Below are 24,917 nucleotides of genomic sequence, written 5' to 3'. Positions count from 1 at the left end.
GAATATCCTAGACAATCTAAAATTACCCACTCCTTTATATTGGTTAAATTACGACACTTATTATATAGACAGATGTGAAGTGATTCATAGGAAGTATTTTGTGAGTGAAAAACTAAACAATGGGTCACAAAGCTCCTTCACAGATATAATCTAGGTCCCAGCTAAAACTATAAGCTTTACTGTAGGACTTACATAGAGCAGACTGGGAGAATAAAGCATCCTGTATGTAACCATGCAAATTATTTAGATCTCCGTGGTTTGACATGTATGGAGATCTCGTGCTGAGAAGATGGACCAGTTTGAGCCCTTGACACGCAAGAAGCCTAAATGCATGGCGAGCATCTAAACTTGAAGTTCTCCACCTGTCTGCGACAGGAACATCAGACTTTATAAAGGCACTGAGGGCAGCGTTTGGTGGGCATCTCCTAATAGGCTTCTGTACCCTCCATCAGCCAATCATGCTACTGCTGCTAACATCGGTTATGTGAATAAAAATGTTGGCTCTGATATGTAAGTGAATGAGTTGTCAATAATCGCACCTGTATTTTGAATTCAATGCTAAGCAGCCTTAGTATATTCCATATAATATAAATAATACAGTATTATGGCACAGCTTCTGGCCTCAACATAAGATTGAGGTATAAAAGCCGCTTGTAACACTGTTTAATTATGATATTTCTTGAAGTAATTTTCAGTAGTGTTACATTCTGCATTATTATTATGTTCCAGAGAAACAGCAGGCCTTTAATATTTTGTTATTGCATTTATAATCCTACTGCATTTAGGGCTTCAAATCTTATAACCAGAGCAGAAACTCCTGCATGTTAGTAGCAGAAAGTATATATACATGCAGTATACGCTGAGTGGTTTCCTAACATGTGGCAGATTTATGTGGGAAACCATAAATTTTGTACACTTAAGGATTTTAGATATATTTTCTTTTACATATGAACTGCACATCGTACAGTTAGCTATTTTGTGGGCTGAATGACTAATAATCATGAGGATGCAGCCTGTTATTTAAATGTGTCAGGAAGGAGAGTTAGCCATTTTGTGTACTGAACCAATAATCACGAGAAGGGCCTCAGAGGAGGTTCAGCCCACAAAATGGCTCCTTTGCCTAGGCAACGGATGCCCTGTCTTCGTTAGAGTGTGTCCTGAGGAAAACTGTTTAATATTTAGTTTGGTTTCAACTCCACAGAAAACTAATTTGTCAAAAAAAGTAAATGTGTCACGTTAAATGAAATCACAATGCTAACACAGGTTAAAAATCTTCGGCCAGTGTTTCACTGCAGCAGCTCGATGTCTTGTCATATCGCCAGGCCCCTCATTAATATTGCATTTGTTAATTAAAGTCTCTTCACTATAATCCCTGCTGCTTTTGGCTTGGTAATAAAAGCGAGGTGGCAAAATGACATTGAGCAAGAAACATCTGTCGCTGGGCACTCAGCCTCCTAGAGACCCGGATGTCAGTTGTTGGTTTTTTTTTTTTACGAGAGGCACCGGTGCTGTAAACCAAATGTTACACTTGTTCAGCGTTTTCCCTGTTCACAATCCATTATTTCTGTGATCTGCTTTTGGGTTGACTTTGTCCCGTGGGTGACTCCATAGTGGCTTCGTATCAGATGCTAGGAGCGTAATTTGCAACTTTCGTGAGCAGTAAATGGCTTCACTAAGTTACCATCTGGACTTGTCTTCTGCTTAACAAATCCGTTAATACCAAATGTCAGTATTGACTCTTCTGGTTTTTGATACATATGAGCTACTCTATTGACCCATTGACATCACTCCATGAATGTTTAGGTTGGCGTGAAGAACGGTACCACTTCAGTGGGAAAATCTACCCTATTTATAATTCTGCTGTATACTTCTGAATTGTTTAAAACATTTTTGAAATGAGCGTTTGACACAAAGAACATGACCTTATATTGGCACTCTGCAGTTTTTTTTCTAATCACCATTTTTTCCAAAAGATTGCTGAAATCCAAAAATAAATATATTGGTTTCCACCTATGTGTTTGTTTGTTTGGCTTTCAGTGGATCAAAGCACAAGAAGCAGATCAATTTGCCAAGTTGCAGCTTTGGTTTGGATTCAGGAGGAAAAGTTACCGTAGGGGTCCAAATTCCGTGTGTCATACATAGGGAAGGATTTAATCATTTTAGACCAACCAGATTATTTTTTGATTAACCCTTTGTCACACGCACACGTCACGCAGGCTCAGGTGAGTGCTAATCGTGACAAATTGGGACAGACCAAATTAAAGTTCTTTTGGGTAAAGCGCATCATCTCTGTATATAGAAAGCAAAATGAAGCTTTCCCTACAGTCATACACGGAGGAATTCCAGTTGTGATTTGGGGCTGTGCTTCTGTATCTGGCTCTGGGTGCCAGAAACCAGTGCATGGCGGCATGAAATGTGGAGATTACCACCATTGCCTTTTTGGAGAGCAATGTTGATCCCAGTATCAGAAGACAGGCTCTTCTTTGAAAGGGAATAGGTCTTCAAGCAAGACATTAACCATTCCTGGGTGCTTTGTGAAGTCTCTGGGGTTAAAGACAAGACACTGGACTGTTCTGAAGTGGCCGGCCTGGAGTCCAGATATAAATCTCTTAGAAATCTGTAGAGAAGTCAGAACAGCAGTGGGGAGAAGAATGGACCACACTGCCAGTAGAGAGGTGCAGGAAGCTCATCCATGGCTATAGGTAGCAGCTGATTGCGCTTATTTTAACCAAAGGCCGTGTTGCCAAATAATAGGTCTGAGGTTTCAACACCAAGTATTTTCATTATCTGATTTAGTATTAAATTCAGAATAAAAAAACAAAGGTTCTGTAATATTAACAGTAAAACAATTGTGGAGGAATAATACCGTTAATTTCAACATGTTTTATGGAGTTATTTGAAAACTGTAATGGTGCCAGTATTTTTGCCACAACTGTAGTTGTTTCACTTGTATTTCCAAGGTATAATGTCAATGGAAGAAACCCCCACCTGCTCCACGGGGGATCATTTTTCATGAACTATGGTAGAATGATTTCTTGGCTGTTCCAAACATGGCGATAATTGATTGTAAACCACCTATAGTTTAGAAGAATAGCAAGACAGATGTTCTGTTCTAGCTTATTTTAGCTGCCATGTTGTTTACGGAACTAATTTTCATGACCATAAGGCAGCAACATCACTGAGTATGCAGCCTATCCATTCATTATGATCCAGTGGGAGACATTTATGAGGACTGGTGCAAAAGCAACTTTACCTTTTCCACCAGTTTTAATGTAGGGACCTCGGTTATATGGGGAATTACATAGGCTGTATATTCATATGTATTAATTGAACCCACTAAAATGACTACGTCCAGTGTGTCTAGACAAAGAAATGATGACAAAATCATCTATTTAATAATACTACACATTATTTTGGAATTATTTTTGATAATCCGCCGCATGTTACTGGTCGTCTTTAAGAAAGTCATAAATAAAACATTGAACGGTTTGTATGTAGAAAATGTTGCTGCACGTAACAGCAGGAGGGAAAGGAATAATTTGTTCTTAATGGCATCAGACTGCAGCATCTAGAACTATGGATCTGAATCTTTGTTCCATACCTGCTGAAAGGAAATGGGAGGAACTGCTGATTTCTGTCTGGTTTGTAACCCAGGCTTGACCATTGTAGAGGTTATACACTGTGCAGACCTGTTTGGCTCCTTTTTTTCTTTTCTCCTTTTTAATACAGTAATTTCACAAAGAAAACCTTGCCTTTGGCAATAGCTTTGGGATCGTTGTCTAGTAGCAAGGGATATGGGGAGGGCCTGGTCATGTCCAGTGAGGACTACCAAATAGGAGAGAAGGCAGTACCACCCCCCTGAGTTTGCCCATAGCCAATCCAGTTAAAAAGTATAGAACGATGTCTTGCATATACATTTCATATACAGTTATTAATAAATTAACACAGTGATTTAAAATGTGCATTAACACACAAGCAAAACAATCTTTCTACAGCTGTGCAGACAATAAAAACACGTCTGGCTGTTTTGGTATAATAAATATGTGCATATAGCAATTATGTTCTTTAAGTCAAAACGTTGTTGCTTAGTAATGACAGTAGTTCTCCAATTGGCCTCCAGGGGGCACTGTTCTGTGCAGACTGGCAAGTGTTTTTATTTTATCTTGTTGGAAGAATTTGCTAGCGATCTCACTTATTAATAAGCAAATCTGTAAGAGATCGGCTTTTATGCTCAAAGTAAAGGGAAAAATATGATGGAAATGTATTCTTTTAATTTGACAGGATGTAGGTAGTTCATGGAGGAAGCAACATTAGTGTCAAGTAAACAAGATTATTTATAGAAATCTATTAAGAGGTTATTTATTTATTTTTTTATCAATAACAAACTATTAATAAATGATACCCATAGTCTCCCGTCTCCTGTGATGAGAAATATTAGCTGGATAGAGCCAAGCTAAGCAATTTTGTCACTTGGATTGATGCAAGAAGCAATCGGTTATCAGTAAATGAGGTCACATCTCCTCCATGGCCCTGTAAGTAAGAGAACAGAACGGGAATAAAATCAATACTCTTATTTCCCCTCATGCTCTTGTACTCCTGCAGCTGAGGTGCACATAATACAATCCTGCCGCTCACGGTACTTTGCAGTACAGCTCGGGAGAGATCAGCGTGTTGTAAAGTCATATGCTTGGCAGGAATGTCAAGTCTGTGAGACTGACATTGTAATTGAATGGAAAGGGGGCAGGAGATTGCGCAGCACCCAAAAGGACAGAAGGGAATACCCACGGAAGTATTTATATTTTCAAAACCGTTTAGGCCTCTGGTATGCATCACCATTTAACCATTGTGTTCACCCCTCTGTGAATGCATTACTTCTGCAGCCAATCTCTAGCGTCATTGAGAATGGATCACATATTGAAGCTGCACGATCACCTAGTAAAATGTTCTACTAAGTTGCCCCCTCTCTGGATCCACGAGTGCTGCTCTGTGTAGCCGCTTCTCCCAGGATTCCTCCTACAGCCCAAGACGGATGGACTAATTACAAGTTGCAGTCAAGGAAAGGGCATAAGGCCATTAGGAAACTAAAACAGTAGCTCCCTAGTGCAAGCTTGGCCAACCTGCGGCTCTCAAGGTGTTGTGAAACTACAAGCCCCAGCATGCTTTTCCAGTAGAAAGCCAGTCTATAGCTGGCAGGACATGCAGGGACTTGTAGTTTCACAACACCTGCAGAGCCACAAGTTGTCCAGCCCTGCACTAGTGCATGGTAAACACCATTATAGAAGTTTGGTAAAGTCCTGCAACATAAATATTATGCATTGATCTCTTCTTCTATTTAAGACCAAGCGAAATCAAAAGCAGAGTTAGTGTTGGTCCAATAGCAATAAAAGGAACTGCAAACGTAATCATGTCTTGTACGCTGCATCTCCTGGAAATAGAGGTCACACATTCATTACAATGTATGTCTGACAGCCATTTGTCTCCTGCTAGCTGTCTACAGCCCACACATCAGAACACTTCTACCTCGCTTCCCTTCCTTAAGAAAAAGTTTAGTTGCTTTTGAAAGTGCCAACTGACATCTCCCAAGAAAATGATTCTCTTCCCCCTTCCCAGACATCGCTAGAGACATCATTGTGGCGGCAAAGGTGTCATTTACCAATACGTGGAAAACCCAAATGTCACTCAATAAACCTGGCAGAGACAGACATCTATTGTGTCCTGGTTTAATGTTTAATCTCTGTGAGGAAGTAACTTGGTGACTGGAATTTTTATAGAGGGATCAGAATCTTTTATTTCTGTGCAGCCGGGGACATGTTCAGTGTGGAGGGGGCTGGAGGTGTGGACGGAATGTGGGGACTTAAACACTTGTCTGCAAGAGCGTTTCTGCAGCTTTGTGCTTAAAGTGGAACTGCAGACTAGGCTTTCCTCTTGTAATAAAACAGAGTAGCGACCTTTTAAAATGACTTGGGAGATGATGGACAATGTGATGTTGTGCCACTGACTCCTATGTGTATATATGTGTATGTATATTTATGCATGTGTATATATTAAATATGCATAGTTTTCCTATTAACCATAGTATTTTAATTGTCTTCTCAGATAGCACTTGATTAATGTTTATAACTCCCCCCCCCCCCCCCCCCCCCCTCCCCCTGTCTTGTTAGTGGTGCCCACAATGCACATGAAGCCAATGGGTAGTTAAATTTGTCATTATTTCACTTTGTCTTCTCTTTTCTTTCTGTTTCAGCTCTACTGAGAAGTCATTTCCTTGGAGATCAGCAGGTATGGAAAAGCTAATCCCATAATATCTGAAAGTTCTTTTCTCCCATGTTATGACCTAGCTTATAGAGGATAAAAATCGCTCTAACGTTCCCTGTATCTTAAGCTCCAAAGTAAACAATATTTTAATAAAAATCTGCGTGAATTGTAAGTCACAAAACAGCTAATTACTGTAACATGTTGTTCCCAAATGTATGTCAAGCTCCCTATGTTTGGAAAGGAATAATGCTTTTGTTGCTGTAGCGTTAAGCATAGCTTTGTCTATTGATAAATACAAGGGTGGTATCTAATGGTGGTAATCAGGGCTGTTACTAGGGCTGTGCGAGACGGGCAACTGCAGAGTGCCCAAAGCTGAATGGGGGCACAGGGAGATTATCTAGGTTCATTTGGATAAGCGTCCATGCAAGGGGGTGTCTGTGTTCTCGACCCATGCTCTAAAATGTTCTAGTTAGGGGTCAGGCGGTATCGTAGAAGCCGTAAAAGTGTCAGTTTTGTGGCTGAAGGAACTACAGCAGTGAATTTGCATCTCCTTGCCCATTATAATCTATGTAGATTCCCTAGTAACACTCACAGACGTTGCCTGTACTCCGCTACACATTGCTGTGGGAAGTAAATTATATTTTATTTGTCCTCTTTTTATTAGATTTTGATTTGTTTTTGTTGTGGGTTTTTTTTTTCCCTTTTTAAATAAATGGGCTCTTCGTTTATAGTATACCACCAAATAACACTCTTTGGGGTAGATTAAACTCCCAGCGTTGTACTTTAGAACTATTACCGTTACTATGGTAATTTCAACGCAGATTTTTTGCTGCAAGCAGAGGTCAGCAGAGAAATTACCATAATTACCTGTAATAATGCGCAGCTATTACCGTAGTAGCTGTAAGAGTGCGCAGGCCGCTTTGCTCTAAAGAACAACGCAGGGAATTGAATCTACCCCTTTGTACAACATCAGACATGGTGCGAGGGACTTGTATCCATGCTGGATAGCATTTCATGGAATAATCCTTTTTCTTTGCTGATATTTCTTGATAGAGAATTCCCGCTTCTTTATTTTTTATCAGTTATATTTTTATTCTGTACCTGTCCTTTATGGAAAAGGACAGTTGTAGTCCATACAAAGAGACAATTTCATGGTACCGTGTTGCTTACCATTGTGATTCTTTCCCTTTACGAGAGAAGACCCTGAATTAACATAGTAATGAGCCAGAGTACCCTGAAACGCCAGCATTCGGATTTTAGGCCCATTTTCATGGTACTTTTTTTTTTTTGTAAGGGTGCATAAAATTCCTTTCCCAGGATAGTTAAACCATCTCCTACATTCTACACGTTAATGGATGCTGCCATGGTAACAGCTGGTTTGATTGAAAAAGACTTACTGGAGAGAAGCTCAACGTAAAGTAACTTTCTGGAAATGAGCGGAAAATCTGGGTTACAGCCATATAAAACCAGCAGATTATTGAATAATCATTTTCTCTTTTGCTATAATATCTCCTGGGGGCTATATGTATATTGTTCTTTCTGTGAATTATCTCATGGTACTGATATCAAAAGTTGACATTTAAGGATAGAACACTTAATTATAGCTAGTGTTTTTTGTTGTTTTTTTTTAAAAGCTATGTATAATTACAGAGGATCTTGTTTGTCGGTAAATGTAATCTCGGGGAATGGCCACATTACTTGCAGAGCTGGTTTAAGTTGAAATGACATCCACGATTAGTAGAACAGCGCCACCCGGAGGCCATTTTACCATAAAAAAAAGTTGTCTACTTGGTGCTACCAGTCAATATCATATTAAGCAAAGCAGCACAATGTGTGTATTCTTGTACTTGTCTAGCGCAGTGCTCCTTTCTTTTATTCCCATACTTTATACCACCATCCTGTATTACCACCAGATGTATTTGTAAATTCATTACAGTGGTGTCAGACCTGCTGACACTACATCCAGTGTATTACCTGCACCAGAAACCCGGCGCGTTGTGTACTACAGGCAATGTTGGATGAGTACAGCATTTTTTTTTAAAGTTTACTCATGCAACAGTTTAATGGTCAAGTAAAGCCACACTTTCAATTACACTACATATATATATATATATATATATATATATATATATATATATATATATATCTCTCAAATATCCTTAATTAAATTTATCCACCATGCTTATAGCTCCCACCGGTTTTTGTTTTTTTTAAATGAAAGCCCAGTAAACCTGTCTGACTTGCTCTGGCCGTTAACCCACCTCATGCTTTTTTTTGGTCCACATAAGGTTTAATGGTTAGAATCCAGTTAATTAGGATGTATCAAAAGTTATCCAGGAAAAAAAATCATTGTGAATTATAGTTTTCAGAAGTCACTTGGCAGACGTAACTTTGCTCATAATGTAATACAATATTTGTGAATGTTTTATTCTAACAAGTCCCCGCATACCAAAGGGTAATAAAAATTCCACTTTATTTTATCCACAATGTGAATTTCAGGAGAAGCGGATTCCTTTTCAAATTCTTGGATCAATGTGTAGCTGTATCCGTAATGGAAACTATAAAGCTACACGTATATAGAAGATAATAGTGTAATATATCCTTTGTAAATACTTTATATATAATCTTTATATCAATCTGCCTATTAAATATTTGCTTCTATTCAGCATAAATAGATGAGGAAACCACCAGTAAACAGTATACTTTAATAAAAAAAGATTTAATACAATCAAATGCCTGTATATTTAAAACAATTGATCACAGCTTATCTTTAATCCTCTATAGCAATTATGTCCTATGGTGGAATCCCAACTTTGGCCACAAATAGGGTCCCACACAGGGTGAATAGAGGATATCCAGGATAGGTCAAAGCTGATCCAACGCATTTCGTCATCTTGACTTCCACAGGGGTGTAGATTGCTTCTAGCATTTGGCAGTTCATATAGTCCATCAAGCTACAAACACCACCAATCCGACTGCACCAGCAATTGCAATGTGGACTTCCTCGTGTATCATTCCGTTACATCGTTACCGCTTCCTCATTTGCGCCTTTTAAGTATATCAAACAAGTTGCCATAACTTGGTGAACAAAAAGGTGTTGGGGACACACAAAAACATGATTTTTAAACATGGTTTATTTCACCAGCTTGAGGGATGTTGGTGATACAGCTTTATATCTGCAGTTTGCCCACAGTTTGAAAAGTTTTAAATCTAGTCTTACATTGTAACTGGTGCCACTAAGCATGCCAGTCACGTTCATTGCCAGCCATTTATATAGTGGTTTGATTGATGTGGAAGTTGCATCTCTCTGTACTCGGAGGAGACAGTGTCTGCTGCTGAGTCACAATGTTTTGACGTTAACACGAAGTGTTTTTATTGCAATGCAAAGCTATTTTTTATATTACATTTTTAGAATAATGTTTTTAATATTATAATGCCTCCAAATGCTAATATTTTGTGAACTCTTGTATTATTATTTTTTTTTTTTTTTCTTTCAAACCAGTATTTTACATCCTAATTGTCTGTTTGGTCAATTCACATTGCTCCTTAACTCTAAAGCTTGATAGATTATATACGTGATTTTCGTGCCAATCACAGGTAGGTCCAATATCTCATTAGTGTACACTCCCACGATCATGTTTTATCGTACCAAAGAGCATCATATCGTTTTATTTTATAAACTGACTCAAAATCTCTATAAACGATGGAACGATTATGTGCAAACTCTGCAGTATGTACACACTCACAACCAGTATTGTAGGCAGATCGCCATAGAGTTTACAGAGTTACGATAATTTCAGCCGATGGTTATGACAGGTGAAGAGCACAGATCTGAGGGTAAGTGTCTATATATGAAGCTGCATGCTGATCGGGACCTTCAGTCGTTGATAGAATCATTAATGATATCACATCTGGAGATATCTTCTGTAGTGAGTACCCAGCTTTGCTTCCGTCACTGCAAACTATTTTATTTTTGCTATCAGTAGTTGTAAATGCAGAAAAGTGTCCTTCAACTCTGTCAGGAATTCTGATGTGCTTGAAAAAAAGACCTTCCTATGATCAACCCTTTATCCAAAATGTCTCAAATTCTGATAAAGTTCTAAAATACCTACATTGTTTTGGAATGAAAGAAGCTGTTGTCAACGTGTGCTTTTTAGTGTGGCCGTCACACAGGCACTTTGAACACTAGCACTCTTCCAGTCAAAAAGTTATAGAAAATTTGTAACATTGTTTTGTCACAAGTGGTGGGATGAGTGCTCCCCATTCCTCTGTGTGTATCGGCATGGAGCAATTAGAACGCTATTACCACTAGCACTTCCTAGTTTGAAAAGCCCCCCTGCGTGATGTCACCCTTGTGTAAATAAGCGATTAAATTCAGTGGTCCTCTTTTAACCCTAAAAAACTTACTGAGTTTCCACTAATTCAGTTGTTGATTGACTTTATGCATCCTGTATAAGTTGTGGAAGCAACGAAGAAAATACTGTCATTTTTCCTGCCTGTAGCACCCTAAATCATGCACTAAATGTGACAAGTATACCTGTTTCATGTTTGATATCCAAAAGTAATCATTAGGGTAACATTTATAGCACAACACTAGAGGCAGCCGTTTAGTAAGATCATACTCTCCTACTCTCCTGGAACGCCCACGAGGCTCTCAAATTTCGAGGGGTGGGACAGGCACCTGGAATACCACATTGCCTCCTTGTAAAGTGGGCAAACAGAAGTCTTGATGAGACGTTCATGTCATTGTGTAGATGGGGGTGGGGTGTGATTATGCATACCCCGCCCCCACACTTTGTACCTCCCCCGAGGATCTCTGTATAGGATGTATCGATGTTCATTAGAATACAGCCTAACCATTCACGGAGCCAGTGCCTTTTTAATATCAGTCAGGATGTGTTTTAGAGATGTCATTGATTTCTAGTTAATTGGCTGCATTCTTTGACCATGGCTTCTGCCCAAAACAGTGTGTGTGCGGGACGGGTACACGTCAAGGACTGGATTAAATGCTGCTAGAGAGAGCCTGTCTGGAGCAAGCATGTGATGTATGTCACATTCTAGCAAGGAGGACCATTTTGGGGGCAGGGGGGTCAGTGCATCTTGTTTTTTTTGTTACTGTAAGACTGCCATTTGCAGCGTTTTGTCAGCTGCTAGAATAAAGAAGAATATGATATCACAGACCTCTCGGTTCGTCTCTCGACACTGAACAATTATCTGCTTCCCTCGGTTTGCACAAGTTGCTTTTGAAATAATTTATCCTCGCTGCAAAGTGCTTTCTGATTTTATAGCATGTCAACAAGGCTGAACGGTTTGGAGCGTGGGATTAGTGGCATTCCAGTCTCTCCATAAGGTGATTGTACACATCACCACTGTACAGCAGCTATAATGCATTCACCAAGCCTACGGTATTTGCATAGTACTTTACGCCATTCCCGCAGCAGACCTAAAATTAAATCATCTGAATGGGTTCTTGGCATCCCGTGGAATGAGTTCATTTAAAGAAATGATCTTGATGAGACGCTGGAGCTGCCATCGTTTTTTTTTTTTCCCAACGCCTTCACAGCTTGCTTGTTCCTGTTTTATGATCATTTGTGTGACAATTCAGCTCTGTTCAATCCAGAAACTGAGTGATATTTATTATACTTTTGCTTCACACATGTTTTAGAGTGTCTGCAGCTCCGCACTTGATTAAAATTATGAATCATGCAAATTATTCCTCCTATCACTAGATATCAGCAAGTCAAGTCATTTATTTTGGGTTTTTTGTTTACTTTTGTAGAGTTTCTATTTAATATATATAATATGTATTATGGTCTCCTGTCGGTTACTGCCAAAGTATTCTTGTGTGCTTTTTATACTTTTGGACTACGTATTAATTTATTTTTGCAGCGTGATTGTGGCAGAGAATTGAAATCCATTTAAGCTAATGCTTTTACAATTGTGTATATTGACTGCGGATTGTTTATTATGTATCAAATTGGTCTTAATTTGGGCTAAGTTTGTGCCTAAAATCTCACAGAAATCTAATTTGCTCCTAGTAAAAACTAAACCAGTTATAAATGGGTCTCTGTGTACTGTAAGTTTTTTAGTTTTGATAATGAGACGCGAGTGGAGTTAATACACAACAACATGGTTGACTATAGGTTAGAGGAAGGAAAAAATGTTGAACTACAATTTGCACCATTGTGAAAGAGCCTCGCTGGTTGAATAGGACATCTATTGTAGTATAGTACAAGCTGGGAAGCTACCTTAGCATTTTACTAGACAACACACAAAAATAGCCATCTTGTTTTAAAAAGCAAATGATAGAAGATTAGGGTTTTTCCAATGACAGATAGCTTTTATTGGCTTGTACATATTTACATACTTTATATGTATCTTTTTGTACTATTACACATTTTCTGTAATTGTTTTGTTAATGACATAAGAGGACTAATACAAAGAATAAAATAAAAAAAACACAGATATGATATATAGCTGTTCTAAAGAAATAAGTTTCCAGAATGCTTTCTGTATAGGAAGGAATCGGAGAGTCTCTGATCAAGTAATGAAAAAATAGAACTTAAATAGAAAAGTTACTCTCACAAAAGTGCTTGTAGAACAAGCAAATCCAATGGGGAAGTGTGGCTCTGAATAATTGTATGTGACTGTTCTCCTTCAGTCAGCCAGGATCAACACGCACATACTACTCCAGCAGTTAGTGTAAGCTTTTGTATTTTAGTTTTTGTTTTGTTTTTTTATTAATGAATGACACTTTGGTGACTTGTGTTGATAGTGATGATTTGTAAGGGTGTCAGCAAGTTTAAAAGGTCACTGGAATCTAGATTTGTGGAGAAACTCTGGGGTTTTATTTATCTGTTCTCTGCACGGATTACAAAACTGTTTAGATGTCACATGTTTGTTTGTTTTATTTTTGGTTTTCAGATGCATCATCCGGAGGTCCCCCGAAGCCGAGACTGCCTGACTCTACTCATTCCAATCACTTCCTCATTAGATCTGACCCCGAACCAGTAACCATGTACTCACCAGAGCAGACGTCTCTTCATGAAAGTGAGGGTCTGTTCTGTGCTTTTATTTACTACTGACATTCAGACAGGTTGCTGTTTACTGTGGAGGTAATCTGTATCTCTTTGCTGTTCAGGATCCTTGGGCAACTCCAGGAGCTCAACACAGATGAACTCCTACTCTGACAGCGGATACCAGGAAGCCGGGACTTTCCACAACCACGGTTTGGTGAAGGCTGAACTCCGGCAGCAACACTCGTTCTCGGGACCCACTGGTAACCACATGGTGAGGACATCTCGGGCTGAAGGTCAGACCTTTGCCCAGGTAATTTTTTTTTTTTCTGTAGGTTTACATTTTCAACGGCCTATATCTTGCTATTACCTTTTTTTTTTACGTTCCATTTAAAAGGGCAGAGAACTTTACTGCGTTTTGTTGTGGTTGTGTTACTGTTAAAAGTGATAGGGGTGTATCCAAAAGATGTCGTTCAAGACGTTTCGCTGGTGTTAGATTAATATAGACTGCATTGCTTTTCTGCATAGTTCCCTGGTTGTTGTAAGTTGTGGTTGTCTAAGAATTTATGTTGACAGCAGTGGTTTCGCACACTAGAGGCTGGAAAAGGTTTTGCATTCCTTTAATTGCAGCAAAACATTTACATCTTGGGTGGAGCTGATCACTTTCTTTTTAACGGTGTTCCAAAGCCAGAGCCATCATGCTGGATCGGAGCTATAATGTGAGCAGGGTACAGGAGCTAGGTGCTCCGTACAGCGGAGTTATAATCTGAGCAGGGTTGCGGAACCTCTTTGTGCTAGGTTCAAACTTTTTTGAAATGAAACATAAAATTAGTCTAATATTTATCACCAACTAACAGGGGATAGTGGATTTACAGTATGACAAATATACTAAGTTTTCACAATATCTAAAAAGAAAACGTTTATTAATCACTCCAAAGGTGTAGTTTGTGAGAAACGGCTAACGCAGCAGAGTGGAGCAGTTCTGGAACAAGGTTTCCTGGAGCTAAAATTCTGTCTTTGCTCTGGAGCCGGATGTGGCAATCTTGGAGCACTGACAACACTGATTGTTTTATACTAATATTTAAATGGAAGAATTAAGATATTTAGGGGCATATTCAATTGTTGGCGTTACAGCCAAAATGAACGCGCCCCGCGTGCTATTACCGTCATTACGGTAATAGTGCGTGTAAATACCGGTATTACGGTACTTTTCTCGCTGGACTTCAGCTCGCAGCTCAGGGAGCTGCGAGCTGAAATCCAGCTTACTATTACCGTAATACTGGTAATAGTTTTTCCGCAGCGGAAACCGTGGAAAATTGAATATGCCCCTTAATGTAAATTTGAAAATCAAAAGAAAGTAGACAAGTTTATTAGTGGTTTGGGGAGGCAATGTTGTATAGTGTGAGAAAGCACATAAGAACACTTTATGGTCTGATATTGCATGTATACTATGCAGTTTAATTATTAATTGTGAAATGTCATTTTTATTTTAGCCACCAAATACTATGGCAGCCAACCGAGCAGTTCGGCGTGTTAGTTCCGTTCCCTCAAGGTCACAGTCCCCTTCTTACGTGGTTGGCTCTGGAGTCTCTCCATCCAGAGGGTCCTTGAGAACTTCTATGGGAAGTGGTTATGGCTCCCCACCTGTTACAGATTCACAGCCGCTCCCTGCTGCAAGCACCTACTCTTCTACGACATTGCCATCTCAGAGAGCAGCTTCTCCTTACACCATACGGAGGTCTAACTCCCCAACAGGTGTGCGAAGGATCAGTTCCATCACGTCTAGGCAAAACACCCACCCGAACGGCGGCATCACCTCTGCTTATCAAACCTTGGGCACCTCTGTCAGGGTTGGTTCCCCGCTAACTTTATCGGATACGCAAAATAGAGTTGGCTCATCGTGCCAAGCTCCTATGGGATCCTCCTCCTCTCCAAAGCGGGCTGGAATGACTGCAGTTCCACAGCACATGGGAACATTACAGAGGAATGCGCATGATGTTGACCAATATGGTCATCAGTCATATGACCTCTACGAAAGAATGGTTCCACCACGGCCAGACAGTCTTACAGGTTAGTACAGAACTGTGTGTGTGTGTGTGTGTGTGTGTGTGTATATGTATGTGTGTGTATATATATATGTGTGTGTGTGTATGTATATGTGTGTGTGTGTATATGTGTATATGTATGTATATATATGTGTGTGTGTGTGTGTGTATATATATATATATATATATATATATATATATATATAGTGAATAGGATGGAGAGCACTGTAAACGCATTTATGAATGTTGCTATGTAGAGTTCACACATATATATTACATTAAACACGCACTGTTATGCGTCTTATAGTTGCTGTATGTATATCCTGTGCCCCAGTTTTCATAAATATCCTGTTTTCAACAACGTCCCCGTTGTAAAATAACTTTTTAGATGATTATACGGTACTGTAACAATTTAGAGCTGTTTTTAAAAGTCCGCCAAACAATCTAATGATTAAAGAATATTATGACAACTCTGCGCAGTGGAAAGATGTCGGCAGATAAAGCAGAAAGATAATCTCCTTTTTTTTTCTTTTGGTATTTCTCTCCGCTTAATGACTTTCTTACAGTAAAGAAAACTTGGTGATTAGGAGTCTGTGCTTTTCCTTTTTAAAATGTCATTCTGCATTCTGAGAGGCCTCCCTCTCTGCCGTGGGCTAAATGTAGAATATCTCCAAACCGTAGAGTACCTTCTAGATGAAACGATTATCTTAGAATCCTAGATCAGAAAAATCATGCCAGGTGGGAATGGCAATTATCGATAACAAATTGCCCAATTTCCGCATGCTATTTTTTCATGTAATTGCTTTTAGATGAATAGTCTTCAGCTGTAGAAATAATTATCAGTATAAGGGAGCCAAGAAAAGGGGTTTAAATACGGAAACTGCAGGGGCGCACCGTGAGATTACTGAAACGCTCACAATTACGGTGGGAGCTGATGAGATAGATATAACCTTAATGTCGTGTTTATAAATGAACGTCGTCTCCTAATTATTATTTTTGTAAAAAGGTAATAACAGCCTCAGACAGAAGTCGTCTTGTTAATGATCAGATGCTCTTTTTCGTGTAATGACTTCTCCCAAAGCCTGGAGATACAGGACATGCATGGTACAGGCGTGTTTGTGAACCGGTTATAATGTTGTTTTGTGTTTTTTCATTTTCCCCTACACGTTTCTCCGGGTCTTCCATTCTCCTTTACCTTTCAATGCTCTCATTTTGATCTGGGCTTAAATGTTTCAGGTGGCGCTTATTTAATAAAATTGTCTTTTTATGAATAATGCTGGGAAACCGCCGTTAAATAACCGCAATTTGATACATTTACTTCCTAGGGGTAAATTTACTAAGCTGCGGGTTTGAAAAAGTGGAGATGTTGCCTATATCAACCAATCAGATTCTAGTTATTTATTTAGTACATTCTACAAAATGACAGCTAGAATCTGATTGGTTGCTTTAGGTAACATCTACACTTTTTCAAACCCGCAGTTGATACATTTACCTCCCAGTCTCTTCACACCCCTTTACCAAAAACCACTCAACACATTTCTCTTCCACTCCAAATAATCATGTTCCCCCTTTTATCCTAACATTTGCACTCCCATCATTTCCCAATTTTTCTCCCTCCCCTTGTTTCTAATTTCACCATTCTAACGGCCAGTTGCGGCTTCTTAGTCTTAAGTGGCCAGATTGCTTAGTATGTGGGCCCATAGTCCCTACCATTGTCCAAAATAAAATCTGATCGAGATGTATCCGAAATCATTTGGGGCAAGCCAGGTTTAGACGTGTATGGGCTGATGTTCTCCAGTAAAGCAGTCTGTCATCAGACCTAGCACACCCTGACTCTACTAACCTTTTTTTGGGGGGGTTTTGCTTATTACCAATATTTGGATTTTATTAGCAAGTAATAAGAATACTGCTTAAGCAAGTGTTTGTTTTACAGTGGAATGTTGCAACTGATGAACTTAATAAGGAATTAAAGACTTCTGATAACTTGTGCACTACTAAAATTTCCTTTTGGCCTATGCTTAATATTCACCATATGTCGTCTGGGAGCTTTCATTTGTTGCCTATTTATAATTGTGCAATCCTGTATATTTATATTTTTACTGAATTAAAAATTTACTGAATAATGCATCTCTTCCTGTAAATTAGTAGTATTAGATGCCATTTAATGGGTTTCATGACCACGCTGTCTCAAAGTTGCAGTCTGGTGTTTTTGCAGAGAAGACACAAATCTAAGGGGACATTTGCAGTTAAAGGTTTGTTATTCCTTGTAGTGTAAGTAATCAAAATTAATATTGGAAGAGTAGTGCCGCCAGTCCAGTTTTCGATTTAAGAGACAGACGTGGCCTTCAGAAATACCAGGATGTTCTTCAATAATGAGGCATTGGGGGGGATAGCAACAGTTTACATATACATACGTGGCCAGACTGGCTATTATAGGTAACGCTTTCCCCTTGTAAATCTTATATAAGAGAGCTTGTAACAACGTTCACAAATATATATGGACAAGTTTGATGAAGAGTTTTAACATAAGTGACTTAAAAGTTGGACCACAGGGGAATATTTTTCTCCTATGCAAAGTAGACTTCCTGTCAGTAACTATTTAGAAATACATTTCAGGGAACTTTTTAAAGTCTAATATAACTGATAACAGTGGGAAATTAGTTGGTTAGAACAGTGTAATACACAATGATAAAGCAGGTCGTGGTATAGAAACACTTAATCTCTGGTTGTGAATATTTCATTATTTGTATTTGATTTGCTTTTAAAAACCCATAATCAACTATACTAGTCGTGGAATTGTCGTAACCTCAGAGTTGCGCTGCTAATGTCATGTCTTATTTATCCAGCTGAATGTAGATTAGATCCTTGTCTGTTGCAAGGTAGAGATGTTCTCTTGATTATAATATCATTATTTATATGGAGCTGCCTCATCTCCACTCCAGCTCAGGGCTTAGTGGCTGTCCCTAGTTGTAGGTGTGTGACTAGGATCTGAGCACCTACTGTCGTCATTCTTCAGATTACACTCAGACGTGCAGGAGATGAAGCATCACAGTTGGTAGGAGATGGACTAGACTGGAATGATAACCATAGAGCTTGCTGCCACATCCGAAGGGGCTGGTGCTAGACCAACAAGTTACCAATCTGAGCATCTGAACGTTGTCGGCACAGCAAAGTAGTTGTGTTGGGGTCCTATCAAACTGGTGCTGGCAGATTGTTTCCTGTACTGCCTCTACACTAAATGAAGTTTATACAAACACGTTTTGTTGTTTTGTGAATTTCTAATTGCAGAAGTGATGATTATAAAGTCGATAAGTTTCGTTATATAATTATGTTGACTATAATGAGTTAATGAGATGGATTTTGCTTTAACTATTCATGTAATTGATATGAATATTGAGCAAAATAAATGGGGTACAATTGTGTGGAGGAAATAATGCAGTGTATTCTGGGTGAAAAAGGGTTATATTTAAAGGTACACTAAAGTATAGAAGAAACAACTGGCATAACTATGAGGCCCCACAGTTCCTGTGTTATACTCAGACCTACCTCTGGCCAGTTCTCCAGGGCTTGGCAGCCTGGAAAACTTTGAATGAATGCAGTACTAATGTATCCATAACTCTGGATGGTACGACATAGACCAGTCAGGATTGTGGATCCATTTGCACTGGTTGCTGTATTCTTTCATTTAATTGTGCCTGGTATTTGTTGCATGTGCTAGACACGGTATTGTTATGTCTGTCTAAGGCAACAGAATTCCCTGTAACTGAACTTCCCCTTTTAAATGTCTAATAGTTAACTTTTTTTTTTCTCCAATAGTTTAACTTATTAAACTTAATGAGTTTTTCATTGAGAGTGAATGAAGTTCCAGGGTTTAAAATGTTATGTGATCCTACAAAGATACGTGACTGTTTCCTTGCATGTCATCATCCACGAGCGCTTCTGCATGACTAATGTTCTCTGTAGTCATTAATCACACTGAGAGCGGATTTATCACAATAATATTAGTCAGCAACTTTACTGACTATGCTCAGGCCGTTCCGAGAATCCCCATCATTGAGCACAGACTGTTTTAAATTTCCTAATTTGGATGATAAAATCTGTTGGTGTAATTGTGATTTCTCCAGTAGCCGGATTTGAGCCTTAATATCTTATTCTTGAAAGGTTGTTTTTGGGTTTTCTATGTGTGTGTTTTTTGTTTTTTTTCTTGTTTGTTGTTATACTTTTTCCCTGTGTTAAACATTTCATCCCTGTAGGGACCCAGCCGGATCTTACACTTTATTTGCAGGCAGCTGTTACAGTTTACATAGTAGGATGATTATATATCTTTCCTGACTTAATGAATAGAGCAGTTTTTTTATCCTCTACTAAATGGGACTGTACATATTGAGTCCTACTGCCGGGTATGCTGCAGAAGTTGTCTTCAGATATGGAGGGCTGTGTGCTTCATGTAATGATGGGGGTCTTAGAGAAGGGATGTCCATCAGTTCCTAGTGAATGGATAGGTTACCCAATCGTGAATATTGCGTATGCCTTAGTGATCTCACTAATTCCTACTGAATGGATAGGTTACCTAATCGTGAATATTGCTTATGCCTTAGTGATGTCACTAATTCCTACTGAATGGATAGGCTACAAAATCGTGAAGATTGTTTCAGCTAAAAAAAAACAAAAAACGGGTGCCTCTACTTTTTGTAGGGGGGCAGGTACACTTTTTTTCCCAGTTTGTCTAGCATTGAAATTGCCTTCTTATGTTGCAAGACATTGATAATGTTGTATTTTTACCCCTCCTTTATAAAACGTAACTTTGCCACTTAAGTTGCTGATTTCTGTCTGCTTCACTTTCAGGGCTAAGAAGCTCTTATGCGAGTCAGCACAGCCAGCTAGGCCAAGACCTGCGTTCAGCTGTATCCCCCGACCTGCAGATCACGCCGATATATGAGGGCAGAACATATTACAGCCCAGTGTACCGGAATGCAAACCACGGAACCATCGAGCTGCGGCAAGGTTCACAGACTGCTATTTACCGCACTGGGTCAGGTGGGTATTTGACTCTTGTGGTTTCTTGAAATCCACTTGTTTTGTACTGCTGCCTGCAGTAGAATAATGTATCCGTCTGAAGACCCTTTTATGTTCTCCAACAACACTTACTGCCTCCAGGGAGCACAGGTGGGAGCTCCAGTCTGAGGAGTCCAGGATAAATTACCGTGGTGCAGGGGCCTTAATGTGGGGTAACATTGAAGTTTTGGTATGGGGCTTGTTCTAAAAAGCAGAGGTAAAGATCATTTATACATTTTAAAAAACATGACTACTCGGACTACTGTTAGGCAGGAAGGCTGCTGCTTTGGGTATAACAAGGTTTGGGGGGTGCAAGTCCAGCAATGAACAAGCTAAATTTCTCTTGAGTGTGTAAACTCTGTTTGGTATTAATGCATCACCAGAAGGGTAGATTCTTTGCTTGTTTCAATTATTGCCGTTAAAACGCAAAAATTGATTTCACGGCATAAATACGCAGACAATGAACTAAGACTGTCCTTTCTCATGAATAAAATAAAACATATAAATGCACTTTGCCCACCAGGCATTTTCAGGTCTATGTATTTGCACCCAAAGCTCCTTGTGCTATTAGTTCCAGCAGCCAGTGAAATGAACAATAAAGGGATATTGTATAAGTAATTATAGTGGAAATTTAATTTCCAACATCTAAATATAATTTTCACACTAATTTGCCCTTCCCTCCAACTTGATGTGTTTTATTTCCCTGGTTTTCATTGTACTTGAAATTAAAAATAAGGTTAGTGTACCTTTAAAAACAAGAGCAAGATTGTAGTTTTTGTATATGTTTATCTCTGGGGGAGAGGGGGGGGGGGGGGTACATGTGAATTGATGCAGACAAGGATTAATTAATCAATGCTTAGTGGATTTCTTTTGGGCTGTATAAAGCTGTATGTCTGTAACCTATGACATTGATGGAAGCGCAGGAGCCGGCTACGGGATGATGAATGTGCCTTATACATGAGATGTGACCATGTTACACTGCACAAAAGTAATTTGTACTGGACCTTTTGTATCAAACAATTACCATGCGGCCAGTAAATCAACCGACACTGATTAAATGAGAGCCCTGTAGTAAATGATTTAAGCTAATGGTTTGATGGACATGAAAACAATACAGTGTTGACAAGACTCCCTGGTGTATATAAAACTCGTACAATTCTACAGCACAAAACTTTGAGTGAACTTGGAATTTCTTCCACTGCAGTATTGCTAAGGCTGAGGAATTCGGCTGTTGGTTTAGCAATTGAAATAGTAGACAGTAATTTGTCAGGAGAGTAATCTTAATGATGCCAATTTGAGATGCACTTTAAAGGGACAGTATCATGAAAACACACTTTTAAATATAGGGCAGTGCCTGTAGCAGTAACATGGAGTTAACATTAATCTCTGCTTTATTTATGTGAAATCAGAGTGTGAAAACCTCTGTGTGTACAAGATCAGCTAGGCCTTATTTTAGGGGTGGAATTAAATTCCCTGCGATGTGGCGCTGAGTGCTTCCAGAACGTAAAGTCGTGAACGCACTCTGCGGAAAAGTATCGTCCCGATCTATTTATTTTCCTTGCACCCCATAGAGGTGCACCGGACAATCGGCGATGTTCAGGTACCTCAAGTAACCAGAAATTAGCGTAGTCAGACCTCATTGTGATGTCCAGCGGTACATGTCAGGTGATGAATTCCCCCAAGTCATGGATTTCAATCAGACTCTTATCGGACAGTACGTTTGCTTTGAGGCCACAGATGCTGCAGTGTTGGGCCAATAGCTGGATATCGCAGACAGTTTTGCTGTATGTGTGGCCAGCATTAGTGAGAATACTGAGTGCCTGTTTGTGGCATAGCAAAAAGCAATCGAGACTGAGTAAAGGAAACCACACATGCAGATACAATAATAAGACAGGAACATGTAATTAAAATGGCTATCTATATACATGTAACATTTCTGTTTAAACACAAATTTTAATTCTACAAGGGCCTTGGCTATCAGGTTGGGGTGTGTAGCTTAAGGAAAAGCGGTACATAGTTGTGCAGACGGAGGTGGGCTTTGTTTTGTTCTACAACAACTGCAGAGTCATAGGTTGCCTACTTGCTGGGTACACTACAGAAATTTCGACCAACTTTTTATGCCGAGTGATTTTACATGCGATCGATGGTCTGATCGCTCGGTCCATGGACTGCATACACACTAGCCTTGTTTAGGACGATAAAAGGTAGAGCGGACGTCCCTTTAGCGACTTTTTACAGCCATGTTTTCATGAGCAATGACTGTAATTTCGTACTCACTGTTGTGGATCGGTTGGAAGTTTATACACACTACACAGCGGAAACGAGATTGGAATGAAAATATTAAACGGTACGACCAACCAAATGAGGCGATAATCGTCCATTTGGGCAGACTTTCGAACATCGTGTCACTGCACACACTGACCCGACTTTTGAACGAGCGGTCGTATGTCGGCTGTTTGAGCCGATTATTGGACGAAAACTGTGTAGTGTGTACCCAGCTTAACACAGCACAGGTTTTACTCTGACATTTCCCAGACATAACCCCCCCCTAACTACCCACCATGCATTGTGTCCAGACTCTCTAATCTGCTTAGGAGGGGGATTGGACGGTCTGTGGACCTGGCATAGACTTGGCAGTATAAGCACATAGCCCTGCATAAAGAATTAATTGCAGCTCGTTTTTCCTTTTTTATGATATATTGTCTTCGTCTGACATCTACATTTATATACTGTGGTTATGACCCAAACTCTCAAACCGGGGTCCCACGTACTTGCTCATCCTCTTTTTAATCTTCTGAATATATACAGCCCTGAGATTCATAATAAGCGAGAAGTCACTTTTACTGCATAATAAAAATTGTGGAATAAATGCGGCTTTGCTGAACTTCTTCCCTTTTAATAACGTGGGGAGTTATAGTTGAGTTGCTCAGATATGACATGGTCATTAAAAAAAATAAAGGTTTATCTTTTCTTCTGTGTGCTGATCCCTGACCGCTGCTTGTGCCCATGCTCCATAAATGGCCCCTTCTGGCAACCCAGTCCATCTTGTAACTTGTCAGAGACAGCCCTCCCATTAACCTCCCTGACCTTATGCAAATAACCTTCCCTATTAAACCTCCATTAGGTGTGATGGTAATACGCGCCTGTCAGTGTAAGCCGAAGCTGTAGCCTAATATTGTGTTCTATTACAATGTAAAAGGTATAACATATTGCGGTCTTACTGGCCTCCCAAGTTCAAGTGTTACTTAGTGGTTGCCCGGTGTATGGCGTTGGATACATTGAAGTATGATCCATCTTGACCCATACGTTTTATAACAGCTTATCAATTACAACTCCAGTTTACATTTATAAAAGAGTTATTTGGCCCTGTATATTTTCATTTTCTATCCTTCTGGATTTTATTGGTTATCATTTGTTGTTTGAAGAAACGGCAAAATTAATTACAGTCAACAAATACATAATACACAGTTAACAAAAATACATAATTACGTAATTGCATCCTGCAAAGTTATATAATCCCATAAGGAAAACTCTAGGTGAGAAGGCCCTGTTCGTGAGAGCTTACATTCTAGAGGGGAGGGGTGGACACAGAGGAAGATACTGAGTGGGGGAGTAGAGGTGGGAGAGTTAGGAGGACGACTAGTAGGCTTGAGTAAAGAGATGAGCGCTTGGAGACTGATGAATAGTCGAATTGGGCTGGGTGTGCGTTCCAGAGGTTGGGGAGCTGCACAGGAAAGATCCTGAGGGTGGGAATGGGAAAAGGTAATCAGTAGGGAGGTGTGGTGGCGATCATTGGCAGTAGGTAGGGGTGACGGTAGTCAAAGGCAGTGGGGAGGTAAGGCGGCGGTCATTGGCAGCGGGGAGGCGAGGGAGTGTGAGATTTTAAGAAAAAGGCACATCATTTTGCTATGAAAACTGGGATGAAGTGAGGGGCAATTAACCTGTTTTATTTTTCGGCTTTACCTCACCCAAGGTAATTCAGCCTGACCATACCATGGAGTGCTGGCATGAATTATTTTTAATATTATTGTTTATGCATATAGCGCCACCAATTCTGCAGCGCTGTACAGAGAATATTTGTCACTCACATCAGTCCCTGCCCCACCTCATTGGAGCTTACAGTCTAAATTCCCTAACACACAAATACAGACTATGGATAATTTTGTCAGAAGCCAATTAACCTACCAGTATGTTTTTTGGAGTGTGGGAGGAAACCGGAGCACCCGGAGGAAACCCACGCAAACACGGGGAGAACAAACAAACTCCACACAGATAAGGCCGTGGTTCGGAATCCAAATCCTGTTATTTTATGATACGTAACAGTTTATTGTTCCGTAATTTGTTATGGAGGATTCACACGTACTGGTCCTGCTGCTCGCTGAACAACCAGATCACTTCTGTACCCGGGCAGAATCCACTTCCAGACTCTACGGGGACCTGTTATTGTGGATGGAACATAACCGCACTCACCAGCCGACCCCATAGTAATCTATTGAATTATCCTCACACACATCCCTCATTAGGGGACACAAGTAGAGGCATTGAG

The 24,917-nt window shown here is 39.7% G+C and overlaps 1 protein-coding gene across 9 annotated transcripts in view; it reads left to right on the top strand.

Annotated features, from left to right (window-relative positions):
- The window catches only part of PKP4 (plakophilin 4), a 115,797-nt gene that overhangs the window by 46,408 nt on the left and 44,472 nt on the right, over positions 1–24,917 (top strand). For 6 of the 9 annotated variants that reach the window (XM_075180830.1, XM_075180829.1, XM_075180826.1 and 3 more), the window contains 5 exons: positions 6,245–6,279; positions 13,180–13,311; positions 13,397–13,584; positions 14,765–15,341; positions 20,162–20,353. In XM_075180830.1, the coding sequence (XP_075036931.1) occupies positions 6,245–6,279; positions 13,180–13,311; positions 13,397–13,584; positions 14,765–15,341; positions 20,162–20,353 (1,124 nt within the window). The remainder of the gene's footprint in view (positions 1–6,244; positions 6,280–13,179; positions 13,312–13,396; positions 13,585–14,764; positions 15,342–20,161; positions 20,354–24,917) is intronic. The other 3 variants (XM_075180835.1, XM_075180827.1, XM_075180828.1) reach the window with 2 other exon arrangements.

Source organism: Mixophyes fleayi, chromosome 7 (genome assembly GCF_038048845.1).
Source record: "Mixophyes fleayi isolate aMixFle1 chromosome 7, aMixFle1.hap1, whole genome shotgun sequence".
Taxonomy (NCBI): Eukaryota; Metazoa; Chordata; class Amphibia; order Anura; family Limnodynastidae; genus Mixophyes; species Mixophyes fleayi.
This window is presented reverse-complemented; position numbering and strand designations above follow the sequence as displayed.